Genomic DNA, 15,100 nt, shown 5'->3' with positions numbered 1-15,100 from the left:
ATATAGGCATCGTTTGGTACTTAGGTACACAATGTTATGTTTTACTGAAGCAGGGCGAGTTCCCAATCCTTTTTCGTATTGCTAGTACTAAGAGTACTGAAAAATTACTGATAATTAGACCGAGAGTTAGCAAAGGTCACCATTTCTGCTTAGGCAAAAATGCTTTCGTACGTCCGGATGTTCTCCTATGCAGGTCGCATTTCTTAAACGATTCACCTTTTGTAATTGTCGTTTCGTTTTTTGGAAAAGTTTCAAAATTGCGAAAATAGGCCTCAAGTTTTTAAGCACCGACAGGGCCTATGGCACTTAAGACTATTGTGAGTTTGCTGGGATAATGATTCAATGTAGTAAATATTTTTTATTTTAAAAATTTCAGCTTATGGCAAGGTCTACCAGCTCACATAGTCACTAGTGTATAATAGTTATTTGTTTTACAAGGGGGTAAAGTTGTTGTTTAACCGCTCGTGCTCATATTGATACCTGAGCTAGCAAAAGATTCGAGAAGTGGAATATTGAGCGCTGCGAGGGTTTCAAGGCACGAGTTTGTTTAACACAAACTTTGCCTCCGAGTGAAACACAAATTTTCACCACACCTACGCGAGGAAAATACTAAATATGAAATACCAAAATAATCTAACCAAATCAATCATCATTAAAAGGCAATTCCTCCAGCTAACATAAGGAAACAACTCAACATTTGCATCTGATTACTTTGGCCCACATGTGGATAAAATGCATGTTTCTCATTTGTTTTTGAACAATCAAGACTATCAAGAGGGCCTTTACCAGTAGGTGTGGTGAAAATATCTTACCTTTTGGGGCAACCTACACAGAGTGAACTAGTCCTACCTAAACAAAAAAGTTCGTACTGAGACTGAGCACATTACACAAAAAATCTTTCTATTAGAATTCGAACCCAGAACCATTAGCATACTGTTAATGTAGTATACTGAGCTAAATATACTGATCTAAAGCTATGGAACCCTACGTTATGCGTAGTCCACCGCAATTTTATTTTGTATGATGTTATAGTTTTTTTTTATACTACGTCGGTGGCAAACAAGCGTACGGCCCGCCTGATGGTAAGCAGTATCCGTAGCCTATGTACGCCTGCAACTCCAGAGGATTTACATGCGCGTTACCGACCCTAACCCCCTCCCGTCCCTCGTTGAGCTCTGGCAACCTTACTCACCAGCAGGAACACAACACTATGAGTAGGGTCTAGTGTTATTTGGCTGCGGTTTTCTGTAAGGTGGAGGTACTTCCCCAGTTGGGCTCTGCTCTAGATCTGGAATGACATCCGCTGTGCTGTGCCCTACCACACAAAGCGAGATGACATTCACAATGCCCATACCTCTCTTGTGGACGTAGTTTAAGGACGTACCCGGGTCCAATTAGCGCAAGCGACCAAGCTGGCTCGCGGCATTCATCATGAAACGGACCCAACTCAGCATAATGTTAGCTTTGAAACTATCGCTGATCCTCCAGTAAGCATACTCGTAATGATCGACTGTCACGCAACCTAGCGTCCGCAAGTCTAGAGGAAAACGTCAATCCACTACATCTTATAAAACTGCTCCAAAATTAAAAACTACACATTTTCATACGACTTTGATCTATCAATAGAGTGATTCTTGAGGAAAGCTTAGGTATATAACTTGTTAAGGTCTTGTGTAAATTGGTTGAAATATAACGATGTTGTCGGAAAAAATCACGCTGGCTAGGAACTTTAATCGAAAACGCTGCCTAATCCGTTTGAGCTATAACAATGTATGGTGGGGTTGTTTCTCATTCATAGGTCTGCAAAAAAGTCCGCGATGTTAAATGTCTATCTTTTAAAGATAACTTACTATATCTATTCTTAATTTCTAGAAAAAGATCACGTAGTATGTGGCATTTGCAAAGCTATTTACACAGACACAGTATTAATAATTATCAAATTAAATACGTTAGTTATATTAAGCATTTCATAATTCATACAGATTACAATGGTCCCATACACCATACAATTTAAATGAATATTTCAGGAGAAATTGTAAATTAAAGTTTCATTTCTAGCCATATAACTTGTACGAAATGTTTAAGACGCTATCCGCAGTTAGTTCTATTTTTTACCACCTTATGCGCTGGGATCGCTTTACTTACCCCCACCATGCACTTCGCACGGTCCCAATACCTAACCCAAGGACAAGATTAAATGTCATGACAAGTTTTCCGTCAATACTGAGCCTAGTCTAGTCTAGTCAGTAAGAGTAAAACAGTTACTCAATATATTTACAATCACGAAAACATGTATCATTTTCATTTACCTAATCGTTACCTGCATACAGCATTATTTTAGTATGAAATAGCTATAGATAGTGATATAGCCGAGCCGAGGAATGTGACCACCAACATTTTAAATAGAAGTATTATTTTCAAAGTTAGGTATTGATGTAAAATGTTAACATCCGCGTGATGGCCATATCTTCAGGTTTCGCGCCATATCTTTTGATCCCTTCTAATTTCCTGACTTTACGCCTTTACGGCTTTCTTAGGAGGTCGACGAAATGGAAAAAAACTTAAAATATATGGAAGATTTGGGACACTTTTTTTTCCTATTAGGATGGAACGAGCACTTGATTCTGAGTAAAAACAATAAAAACCTAAATTTAAAAAAAAGTAAAGTGTAGGTAATACAACTGTTCATAAAATGGGCCATTCATAATAGCCATAACCGAACCAATGGATTTCCCACTATGTATGTTATATTCCTGAACGATTGTGCAGAGACCGATTTCGTGAAGCGGTCGATGCTTGGCGATCTGTTGTGTTTTAAAAAACTTGTGTAAACAGTTTATTGGCATCGATTGCAACCACCTCGCAACACAAACGTATCAAGTCAACATGACTGCATTTTATGTAATGTACTAATTCAGTTTATTTGCGTGGCAACCATCACACTCACAATACTCACATGCAAATATTTTTGACAAATCTAGCAAATCTAGTTATTCTGTTATACTTCCACCAGACCCGGCAATGCCAACGACATCTATTGCTTTTTTAATTTATATCCACAAACCCTGCGGATCCAGGTTCAGCCTGCAAGCACTTTTGGCACGCGATGCGGGCATTAAATCCTGCCCGGAAACAGTAGAGCTGAGGCCGGGCCGGGGCCGTTCGGAGTTCCATAGCCCGAATCTATAGAGGTCTTGTGATTCACGTTTTATCATATCACCAACAGATGCAAGAAGCTGCGTGACATGTGACAAAGTGTTAGAAGAGCTAGAGAAGATAGACGACGACACAGACACGTTCGGGGTGGACTTCGTCAAGATCAACGACAAGAGGCTCGCCAAGCAGTATGGCATCACGAAATTTCCCGCCCTCACGTACTTCCGTGAGAAGGAACCGATCATTTACGAAGGTTAGTTTGTTAATCTCGGCTACTAGTCATTCGATACTCTCCTGTCTTAGCATTTGCCATATTTTTATATTGATGTTATTTTTGTCGTAAAAGTTAATGGCCTTAAAAAATTATCTAGTCGAATGAAAATTTGGCATACGATAAATCAGAGAAACCCAAAATTCTCGGATGTCTAATACCTCAGACGTCTCACCATATCAAGGATCAGGAGTGATTAATGATTATTATTACTGATAAAGTTACAAAGTTTTATGATGATTACAATATTATTTTGATAGGCATATATGATACTAACCTACTATTTCAGTAGTCTCTAACATTAATTTGGAAGAAAAATAAATTCACCTTGACTTTTATGAAAATTAAAATTAAACTAAATGTAGCGTGCAAACTTTCTGGTTTGTTGAAAAGGTTAGGTAGTGTGACCAGAAAGCGCCAGGGGCCGTCAGTGTTGCATTTAGATTTAGCCCATAAGTTAGTATCGGTAGTAGAGGATGGTAGAGGTTGATCTAGTACTAAAAACAAAATAAAGCCCGACCAGAAATATATGATAATTGTCAAGAGGGCGCTGTTATTCTCATGTATAGGGTGACAGTTTAGTTTAGTATGAAAAGTTTAGTTCCAAAGAAATTCCGCAATATGGCGCGTGATCATATATTACTGGTCAGGCTTTAAAAGAATGGCTACATGACATTGTAAAAGTTATTTACGCAGATAGCGATTTGTAAATCATGTGGGCGTACAGGGAATCTTGAAAGCGGAAAATAATATGTCTTATTTTAAAAGTTTTGTCAATGGTTCCAAACCAACTGAAAAGCATACAGAGTACCTACACCGCAGTAAATTCGCACCGTAATACGAATATATGTTACCCGTGACCTCCTGCAGCAAATATCACTCAAATATGCAAGACCGATAAGTGGCAGATACCTAACCTAACAAAATTTCGATTTTCGGTGTCTGTGGTTACCGTTACCGTTGCAGTGCTAAGTGCCTACGGTATTCTCGGACATCTATAAAACTATATCACACACCAATAAGTAGATTTATTAAAACCAGATCTGATAGCATTGACTATTTTCCGCACAATTCAAGAAATTCGAGATGCTCTAAATTAATTCACAGCCGATATCTTCAAAGGCGGTCTATAAAAAAAGCGGCCAAGTGCGAGTCGGACTCGCCAATGAAGGGTTCCGTACCATTTTTGACGTATTAAAAAAACTACTTACTAGATCTGGTTCAAACCAATTTTCGGTGGAAGTTTGCATGGTAATGTATATCATATATTTTTTTTAGATTTTTCATTCTGTTATTTTAGAAGTTACAGTTTTTTCAGTTCTAAGTATGTAATAGTTTCGGAAAAAAGTGGCTGTGACATAATCGGACAGACAGACGGACATGACGAATCTATAAGGGTTCCGTTTTTTGCCATTTGGCTACGGGACCCTAAAAATGTATCTCGATGACTAACGCGACTGTGATAAATATAAAGATATTAAATTTGTCACATTTGAAAAACCACAAGTCTTAAAATAATTGGACTCAGTGATATAACATTGGTAGTTTTACTCATGATGAAATATTTAACCAGAATCAACTTGATGTAATAGGAACATGGGATGAGAAAACTAAATAGGACGTATGACCAAAGAATCATAACGAGAATTTCAAAAATGTCTTCAACTTCTGCTGCCAGTAATTAAAATTCTTTTACATTTCCAGGAGATCTCATGGACGAAGAAAGCGTCCTGGATTTCCTGACGAGTTTAGAAGCCATGGACCTTCCGGACCGGATAGAAGAGGTAAACCAGAAGATCCTGTCCAAGATCATCGAGGACACGGAATACGTTGCCGTTCTCTTTTGTGAGTATACGCGTGGAAAGAGGGTTTTCGTCTTCGTCCACTTATCAGCTATCGTGATAAAAGCAATTTCTCAACTAACATTACGCTCCTTTGAAATTAAAGTGATCTCAAAAATACTTTGCTAAGTATAACATGTCAGGTGGGTGGATTAATAGCAAATGAGTTTCTTACGTGTGCATACATTTACTATATATATAATACGTGTAGTTTTGGCTTACATCAAGGGAAAAATCTCGAGCTTAAGTTTCAACCGGGCGCCTCGCGCCACAGCGCGCGTGGCGCCCCCTGCCGCCCGCACCTGCCGCTCCTGCGCATTGTGAACCCGTTGTTCAACAATACCATCGCCGCGCAACAAATCTAAACGTGTCCTAAGAGTGTGCCTCATCAAAAGCATCGCTGGGCTTTCCCCGGTCGTGCTTTGTGCACTATTTCTATAGGCCATCAAATAAGTTTGTAAGGCGGCTTCTACATCTACCTTGTCTCGATACGCCTTCTTTAGGGCGCGTTTACAAAGTTTCACGGCGGCTTCCGCTGCGCCATTAGACGATTGATGATAAATAGGTGAGAAGTACTGTCGTATTCCGTTACGTTTTAAAAAATCCCCGAATTCTACGCTCGTGAAAGGTGGCCCTTGATCAGAAACGATTTCCGCCGGTAACCCGAAACGCGCGAACGTCTCTCGAAGCACTTTAATGACGGATAACGCGTTTGTTCGTGACATTTCGAATATCTCGATCCATTTAGAGCCCGCATCAACTAAGACAAAAAAAACCTTGCTTTTAAATGGTCCCAAAAAATCACAATGTAGTCTACTCCATACCCGTGGTGGGTACGGCCAAGGAGACGGCTGCGCGCGAGCCGGCGCCGGCGCCTCGGCCGCGCACGTGTCGCAGCGCCGGCACAGCGCCTCCACGTCGGCGTCAATACCCGGCCACCACACGTAGCTGCGAGCTAGGGCCTTCGTTTTGACTATGCCCATGTGACTAGTATGCAGCTGCTGTAATATGATCTCTCTTAAATCACACGGTATTATCATTCTATATCCCCACATCAGGCAGCCCCTATCTATATACATTTCGTTACGCCTAACATAAAACGGATTTAGATTTTCTTCCAATTGCCCCGTTGGCCAACCCGATTGCACATACGACATGATTCTAGTCAACAAAATATCTTTTTCTGTAGTCTTCTTTACGTCTTCATTGGTTACTGGTAAAAAATCTTCTACGAAATTAACATAAGTTACCTCCGAACTCGCCTGGTGATCTCTGCCGGTCTGAGGCAAACGCGACAAGGCATCCGCGCAATTTTTAGCTGACGCAACGTACTCGATTTCATAGTCGTATCCTGACAGAAGAACGGCCCAGCGCTGTATTCGTGATGCCGCCATGACTGGTATCCCCACTTTATTACCAAATATATGGGTCAACGGTTTGTGATCCGTTCTTAAAATAAACTTTCTCCCATATAGGTATTGGTGAAATTTCCTAATACCAAAAATAATCCCCAACGCTTCGCGATCGATCTGTGCGTACGCGCGCTCCGCTGTGGTGAGCGCCCGCGACGCATAAGCAATGGGCCGCTCGCCCTCCGCCGTGAGGTGCGATATCACAGCGGCGACGCCGACGCTACTCGCGTCTGAAGTTAGAACTAGCGGTAGCGATACCGAGTAATGCACTAACACTTTACTAGAGCATAATGCACTCTTAACCCTGTCGAACGCAACCTGGCACTCATCATTCCACTCGAATCTTACACCTGCCCTCAGTAACATGTATAAAGGTGCTAATATTGTACTTACGTTTGCCACAAATTTCGAATAATACATAACGAGGCCTATGAATGCCCTTAACTCGGTTATGTTTGTAGGAGTCGGAGTATTTATTATTGCCGTAATCTTGTCCGGACATGTCTGTACTCCGTCCTTGCTAATGACATGGCCTAAGTAATTTACCGTTTTTTGAAAGAACGCGCACTTTTCTTTTTTTTACTCGCAAACCAAAAGATTGTAATCTATCAAAGACTTTATGCAAATTCTCGATATGGCTCCTAGTATCCGTACCCGTAATAATAATATCGTCCAGGAAGACCCCTACGTGAGGCAAATCTGCAAACAGCTGTTCTAACCGGCGCTGAAAAATACCCGGGCTGGACGACAATCCGTACACGAGCCGGTTATACATGAAAAGACCCTTATGGGTATTTATTACTGTGACTTTCTTGGACTCATCTAGCTCAAACTGAGCATACGCCTGGGATAAGTCAATTTTACTAAACCGATCTCCGCCGTCGAGGCGCACTAGCAGATCTTCTACCCTAGGCAGTGGATAACGGTCAACTTCAAGAACTTTATTTATAGTCAACTTATAGTCGGCACATATTCTAATATTACCATCTTTCTTCACCACGGGGACGATCGGGGTAGCCCAGTCGGAGCGGTCGACGGGGGTGAGCACGCCGTCACGCACCAGCTGCTCCAGCGCGCGCTCTACCGGCTCGCGCAGTGCGTACGCCAGCGGCCGCGCGCGCAGGAACACCGGCTGCGCCTCAGGCCGCAGGTGTATGCTCACTTGGCCGCCCGTGAACCGGCCCAAACCGTCTTCAAACACCTTAGAGAATCTGGAACTAAATTCCGTTATATTAAAGCCTTCATCTTCGCTATTGACATACCCTAACATATACTCGTCATAGCCGGGTAAGTCAAGTATATTCAAGGCCGCTATCCATTGTCTACCTAAAAGAAGCGTTATACCGTCTTTGATAACATATAAATTTAAATATGACTTCCGATCTCGGTAATTAACTAATGGTTTGATTACTCCTAGCGGTTTAACGAGTTCACCAGTATAATATCTTAACACTACATTACTTTTATTTAATTCTAAATCAGCAAACTCACGCTGATACAATTCCAAACTTATACAACTTACTGCACAGCCTGTGTCTAATTCCATACTTAAAGATTTATTGTGCACATTAATTGGAATCATTATTGGTTTACAGTCAGACACTGATAAATGATTCATGCTAACTACAATTACCTCGTCGCTGTCGTCAGTGTCCATGTCTGTCATCGCTTCCACCCTATGATGCCCCGTCACGTTAGGGCAAACACGTCGCAGGTGCCCCTCGCGATTACACACTCTGCACACATATCGCGCGAATTTGCACTGCGCCGGCGCTTCCGGGTGGGAGCCCCCACAAACTGAGCATTGTCGCTGCCCGCGCTGTCCTGCCGCTGCAGGCTGCCTCGCGGCCGCGCCCGTACGCTGCCCGTTCGTTTGCTGCCCTCGTGTCGAGAAATGCGCGCGCTGCCCAAACTGCCTGTTTACTCCTGATTGCCCGCTGCTAGCCTGCGCCCTATCGCCTGTCGCGACGCTTGCGTTACGCTGCCATGCTCCCGCCATGGCTTGACAATCGGCCACCTTGACCTCAGCCTGCTTTTTGCACGATCCCTCAACCACGGCCGCATCCTTTTCAGCCGCTGCTAAACTGACTGCCAAGCTGTACGCTTTGGCAAAATCTAAGTTTTCTTCTGCGAATAACCGCTGTCGTATCATTTCACTACTTAACCCGCATACCAGCTGATCCCTGAGGCTCTCTTCCAACCAAAGTCCAAACTCACATGTCTTCGACATCCTTTTCAAAATAGCTACATACTCCGCTATACTTTCGTTGGTAGCCTGCTTCCTATGGCGGAATTTATATCGCTCGGCTAATGCACTCGGTTTCGGTTGTAAGTGCCGTTCCATAATGGCGGTTAAGTCCTTAAATGTTTTTTCACTGGGTTTCGTTGGGGTACACAAACTCACTAATAGTTCATAACTTTCGGCTCCCATAACTGTTATTAGTGTGGGAACCTTTAAATCGTCCACAATTTTATTAACCAAAAAGTATTGTTCGAGCCGCTCAATGTATAACCTCCAATCGTCCGTATGGATTTTAAATTCACTTATCTTGCCGACCGACATCGTATTTGCACTTTCTTTTGTTTGCTATTATTACAACTATACGTAGCACGCACGGATTTTTGGTATTCGTCGTCGCCAGTAAAATATTTTGGGGAAATACTGGAATGCTGGTAATGAAACACGCTTTCCATAACAAGGTATATTCGCAACTGTCATCTACCAACATACATGACAGAATGTTTATCACAGTTTTCTTCTCGAGATTGACCTATGGGCTTGTAGAGGAATTGTTGCGTTATATACCAAGTACCTGGGCGAACTCGGTTATAACTATTTATTGTAATATGGTGGTGTATAGATGATAATCTTAACTACATTTTTTTACTACATTAAACTTGTCTAAAACAATAAAAATTAAAAAGTTATATATAAACATGAACATATAAAAAAAAAACAAAAGTTGGTCACCGGGCGATATTCGAACCCGTAACAATCGTTTCTATCCGTCCGCGTCTTAACCCGCTGGACCAGATGGACAGTGGCCGGCAACACGAAATTAGCGACCATATTCTGCATCGAAAGAAAAACGCATGGAAACTCGAAAACACGCTTTTTCCCAAACATAAGACTAATCTAGATCGATTGTATACCCCCAAAAACCCCCATATACCAAATTTCAGCGAAATCGTTAGAGCCCATTCCGAGATCACAGAAATATATATACAAGTATTGCTCGTTTAAAGGTATAAGATATACCATGACCTACTTATATCTGAATGCAAGATGTACCTACGTATGTACTTATTTGGTTTTTATACGGAATCAAAAAACCCGAGTATTTTAAACTAATATAAATAATTAACTCACTTTAGTTTCATTGGAGCTGTTATATAAATACAGTACTGTACAGTAGTTTTAATTGTAAGTGTCTTTCATTTTGAAGCTATAGTTTACAGAGGGTACGCCATTCTATCTCTAAGCGTACTGTGGTGTTCTGTACTTGTACATTGTGGCGTTGGTTTTTTTACTGTGTTTTTGGCGTAGGTCCCGATCACAAAAGTTGCGGCCCATCGAACAGTAAGTAACATTCTAGCTGGCGGCATGTTCCTTTTATGTTCGTGTGGCATAACTCTTCTCGCTTTGTAGAATAGTATTTGTGTAATTTTTATGTTTCAGCCGCGCTTTGGCTTCAGCTAAACTAGATTGGCAGTAAGGGAAAATCTTAGGTTAAAATGTTTACAAATTATTTCGAAGAATATAATGTTAATTGAAATCTTGTCTCTATCACAATGCCACATAGTCTGAGTCATGAAATCACAAAAGAATCGACCCTTGTTATCCAAATTTGACTAGGTATCCTACAATTTGAACTGAAATTTACTAACTCTCGAGATTAAATCTACGACTGAACAGAGAATCGACCCATGAACTTCCGGCGAGAACGCATATTTGGTCTTATCTAAAGCAAGCTATTATCAAGCTACTTGAAATCGCCAAACTATGAATCCAGTCTAGCCTAACGGGAAGAGTAGAATCAAAAACGCGTTTGCATTATCGGGCCGAGTGGCGAGCTATTTCAGAGCTTCTATTTCCGTCGTTAGCCGCCGGGATTGACGGCCCCACCGACCTGTCACGCACGTCGCGTTCTCCCCGACGACAACGGACTATTCAAAACCCATTGTCTCATGAAACATCCCGAACCAACCCAAATCTTCGTCGGTTTAAGAATTGACCTTGACCTAAATCTGTGATGGGAGCGGACGGCATGTCACAAATTGTTTACGCTCACCTATTTATATACTCTAGACTATGCAGAGAAATATGGCCGAGGTCGAGATGCACATTTGTGTAATAATACAATTTGAATAGAAACAGAAAATGTGGTAACAATTTTAGTGAACCCCAACCACAGTACACTAAGCCCCAACGCACTTTATTGTTTAGCGATTAGAATCCAGGCACCTTGTTATATTATAGTCCCATAGGACATAGTCGACCCCGCTTTATATTCTACTTATGCGAATCGTAGGATGCCTGAGGCGTCCATACTGCACGACACACGCTTCATATGCACACACAATTAAAACACCTAATTTTCCAGTAACACACAACACTCATCGTAATTTTGAGTACTGCATACAATAATAGCACTGCTTTAGAATCCTTGGAGCATGGAGGTATGCAAACAGCAGTACACATAATTATTCTTAAACCAATGTAGTTGATATTAAAGTTTAAATATCCCGACATGGTGTTTCAGACAAGCCTGAATGCAAGAAATGTGCGAAGGCTCTTCAAGAGCTGGAGAACATCGATGACGAAGCTGACCAGCTGGGAATCGGGTTTGTCAAGATCCACGACGAAGAACTAGCCGAGGAGTATAGTCTTGGAGAGCTGCCAAGACTGGTGTACTACAGGCATGAAATACCAATTATCTATGAAAGTGAGTCACAGAGCTTTTTATGGATTAGTTACAATGGTTACGACATGGACGGATGCATCATATACAAGCCTTGGCAGCATTCCGCATAACATCATTTGCGGTAATCATACCAGTGTCTTGTCATTCGTAGCATTTATTGATACTTTGTCATTTATTAAAAATAATTTTATTGTTCTACATATTTAGTAGATATTCAGTATTTTTTAACTATTTGTTTAATTGTATTTGCATTTAGTTGTTATTGTAAATCTATTAACAAATCGTGGTAAGCCAAGCTAATAAAATTCACGCTGTATTCTAACGTGACATTGAAATTGTAGATGAGTTGAGCAAAGAGGAGGATGTCCTGGAGTGGTTGATTGCCAACAAGTCCACTGGCGACGAAGAAGATGTCATCGAAGACGTCACAGCAAAGACCCTCAACACCCTCATAGGCAACGTGGATAACCTTGTTGTTGTCTTCTGTACGTACATACGGGTTTTAAATGAACCTACAAGCTCAACCAGTCCAACCCTTTTGCGAGTATTTTGAAGTTGTTTTTCGACTCTTTATTCCCACTATGGTATTTGAAAATAATAGCTACTTACTTAATAGAAATAAATAACAATTAATCATGCCAAACTTTACTTCTAAAAATATATTTACACTTACTTCAAAGGAGAAAATGTGGGTTACACTTGTAAATGACGTCAAACGGGAAATTATAGCTTTCACTAAAATAGGTTACGGTTCATTTGCAACCTTGAACCATTTCATGCTGGTGCAACTAATAAAAGATCTTCGGCTGTATGCATTAAAATTACTTAATGATTTTCAAAGTAAGTAAGTGAGTGATTCAATATCTGATTCACTTTTACTACAGGAAGACTTAACTCGTAGTGTCGAATGGTCCGAAATAAATCAACTACCTTTAAACATCAATAAGTGTAAGCAAATTAAATTCACAAGGAAACAATTTCTCTTACCTACGTCATATTATATCAACAGTGTCGCTCTTGAAGAAGTCTCCGAAATAAAGGATTTGGGTGTCATATTGGACAGTCAGCTATCGTTTAAGGCCCATATAGACGATATTGTAAAAATAAGTTATAAGCTATTAGGTTTTGCATGGCGCAATTGTAAAATTTTCAAAGGAAGTGCTCTAATTACCGCTTAGACTTCCTCGGTAAGGAATACTTTAGAATACTGTTCAAGTGTATGGAACCCTCAGTATAAATGCCACGAAGATAGAATAGAAAGAATTCAGAAACAGTTTCTATTTTTCTTATCCATACATCAAAAGAAACTCCGTTCTCTTCCGACATATGAGGGTCGACTAAATGTTTTCAAATTATCTCCTTTAGTGAAGCGCCGATGGATTGCAGATCAACTCTTGCTACATAAAATATTAAACGGGATCATTGAATCTCCCGAACATATAGGTAAAATAAAATTTTCAATGCCAAGGCCAAACTCTCGTATAGTTAATTTCCGACCTTTCGCTCTTAAAACTTACCGAACCAACCTCGGATCTCACGGCACCATACCCAGAATATGTAGGGTATTTTCACTTGGGATATTCCGTTTCCCTTGCAAATTGATAATATTTTCCTAAAATGCTCAACAAAGCTCTCACAGATGATTACTTTTCTGAAATGATCTAGACCTTTCAATAGCTGTATTTTGTTATTTGATCAAATAAATAAAATATTTTTACAGACGATCACGGTGACGAGGAATCAATGACAGTCCTTGGCGAGCTCGAAAACATCGATGACGACTGTGACCGCCACGGCATCCAGTTCGTCAAGATCGACGACGCCAAGGCCGCTGACTCCTTCGGCATCGACAACATTCCCTCCATCGTCTACTTCGAGAAGCAGATCCCCAACGTTTACGACGGTAACAATAATATTTCGAATAGACTTGTTAGCAATAAAAGTCTTTCAAAATAAAGAACTGTGTTTACATAGATTTTATTACTGTTCATGTTTTCACCTGAAAATATCGCAGTATCTACTCGTATGTTTGAACATAAAACTGGGTTGCGAGGAATTTTATAGGTCTTATTTTGAAAGATGTTAAACACTAAACACTTATAAACTTCCTTAGTTTCTTTCACTGATCATTTTTAGGTTTATAGATTATTTCATTAAGTAACTTGATTTATGTGAATTGTTAATAGATTCTCTATTGTACCAATTTTACCCAAACATTTGCAATAACTTCACATAAAATATGAATACTTCCAGGTGATCTTGAAAACGAAGAAGAGATTCTGGAGTGGCTGATAGGCCAGCTGGAGAAGGACGAGATCGAGGACGTCACCGACGAGATGCTGGACAAGTTGATCAAGGACGGGAAAACCATTGCCGTGCTATTCTGTAAATTCACACTATACAGTTTCCAAAAAATGCAACATCTAATAAAATCTGTTTCCAGAGCAGTTTGAATGCGGATATGATTTTTAACACCAGACTGACAAGTAGACTGACCAGACATTATATTCTTGTAAATAGCTATTATATAATACATAAGTATGTGTATTTAGACTAGAGTAAAAAATAACTGTCATAATTTACACACACCATAACACATCTGACTTGTTTGCTTACTTGAACTCTTTTATAACTACATTCGTAATTCTGATGAAACTATGGTTTCATTCACAGATGACAATAACGATCGCAAATCTCAGAAAGTTTTAGCAGAACTTGAGAACATTGATGACGAATGCGATTCCCTTGGCATTGCGTTTGTAAAGATCGATAATGATGAAGAAGCCAAAGAATACGGTATTGAAAAGATCCCAACTCTACTGTATTTCGAAAAAGGCATCCCAACTTATTACGAAGGAAATCTGGAAGAGGAAGAAAAAGTATTGGCTTGGCTCAGGTATCAAGCGGAGAGCGACGAAATTGAGGACATCACTGATGAAATGCTCGACCTCATCATCGAGAAAATGCCATACGTTGCTGTGCTGTTCTGTAAGTATTTTCTTCACACTCACGTAGCCTTAACATTGGCCAGTTTGAAACAATGCCAAATTCACAAATTACTTCACCGATGATTAATGTCTTGAATCGTTCTCAACTGTCCCGTGAAGAACTGACATAAAAATGAAATACAGTTCTTCGAATTTATTTCAGACGACAAGGACCAGAAGAAGAGTCAAAAGATCCTTTCTGAGCTGGAGAACATAGACGATGAATGTGACCAAAATGACATTGCCTTCGTCAAGATTGATGACGATAAAGAAGCCAAGGAATATGGTATTGAATCCATTCCAACTATGGTTTTCTTCGAGAAAGGTATCCCTCACATCTACGAAGGCGATCTGATGAAGGAAGATGAATTACTCGGCTGGTTGTTACATCAGAAGCGACATAGTGAAATTCCTGAAGTCACTGATGAGATGATGGACAAGCTAATAGAAAGTACACCGTATTTGGCCGTTATCTTTTGTAAGTATAAAAAATGCTCAAGAAGTAGTG

At 40.4% G+C, this 15,100-nt stretch overlaps 2 protein-coding genes across 12 annotated transcripts in view; one reads left to right on the top strand and one right to left on the bottom strand.

Moving 5' to 3' along the window:
* LOC133520506 (uncharacterized) overlaps nucleotides 1-15,100 on the top strand; it is a 39,748-nt gene that overhangs the window by 11,527 nt on the left and 13,121 nt on the right. For 7 of the 10 annotated variants that reach the window (XM_061854962.1, XM_061854960.1, XM_061854958.1 and 4 more), the window contains exons 2-10: nucleotides 3,227-3,409; nucleotides 5,132-5,272; nucleotides 10,228-10,260; nucleotides 11,444-11,626; nucleotides 11,947-12,090; nucleotides 13,326-13,508; nucleotides 13,859-13,990; nucleotides 14,279-14,593; nucleotides 14,756-15,070. In XM_061854962.1, the coding sequence (XP_061710946.1) occupies nucleotides 3,227-3,409; nucleotides 5,132-5,272; nucleotides 10,228-10,260; nucleotides 11,444-11,626; nucleotides 11,947-12,090; nucleotides 13,326-13,508; nucleotides 13,859-13,990; nucleotides 14,279-14,593; nucleotides 14,756-15,070 (1,629 nt within the window). Of the gene's footprint in view, nucleotides 1-3,226; nucleotides 3,410-5,131; nucleotides 5,273-10,227; nucleotides 10,261-11,443; nucleotides 11,627-11,946; nucleotides 12,091-13,325; nucleotides 13,509-13,858; nucleotides 13,991-14,278; nucleotides 14,594-14,736; nucleotides 15,071-15,100 lie in introns of those variants that run through there. The other 3 variants (XM_061854966.1, XM_061854957.1, XM_061854961.1) reach the window with 2 other exon arrangements.
* Nucleotides 5,547-9,420, bottom strand: LOC133520507 (uncharacterized protein K02A2.6-like). 2 transcript variants are annotated; one of them, XM_061854968.1, is made up of 2 exons: nucleotides 8,314-9,420; nucleotides 7,735-7,897 (listed from the first exon to the last, which is right to left on the bottom strand). In XM_061854968.1, the coding sequence occupies exons 1-2, from the start codon at nucleotides 9,241-9,243 to the stop codon at nucleotides 7,883-7,885; spliced, it is 945 nt and encodes a 314-aa protein (XP_061710952.1). In that variant the 5' UTR covers nucleotides 9,244-9,420; the 3' UTR covers nucleotides 7,735-7,882. The 2 variants fall into 2 exon arrangements, with proteins under 2 accessions (XP_061710951.1, XP_061710952.1); XM_061854967.1 differs by having other exon boundaries at nucleotides 5,547-9,420.

Source organism: Cydia pomonella, chromosome 8 (assembly GCF_033807575.1).
Source record: "Cydia pomonella isolate Wapato2018A chromosome 8, ilCydPomo1, whole genome shotgun sequence".
Lineage (NCBI taxonomy): Eukaryota > Metazoa > Arthropoda > Insecta > Lepidoptera > Tortricidae > Cydia > Cydia pomonella.
This window is presented reverse-complemented; position numbering and strand designations above follow the sequence as displayed.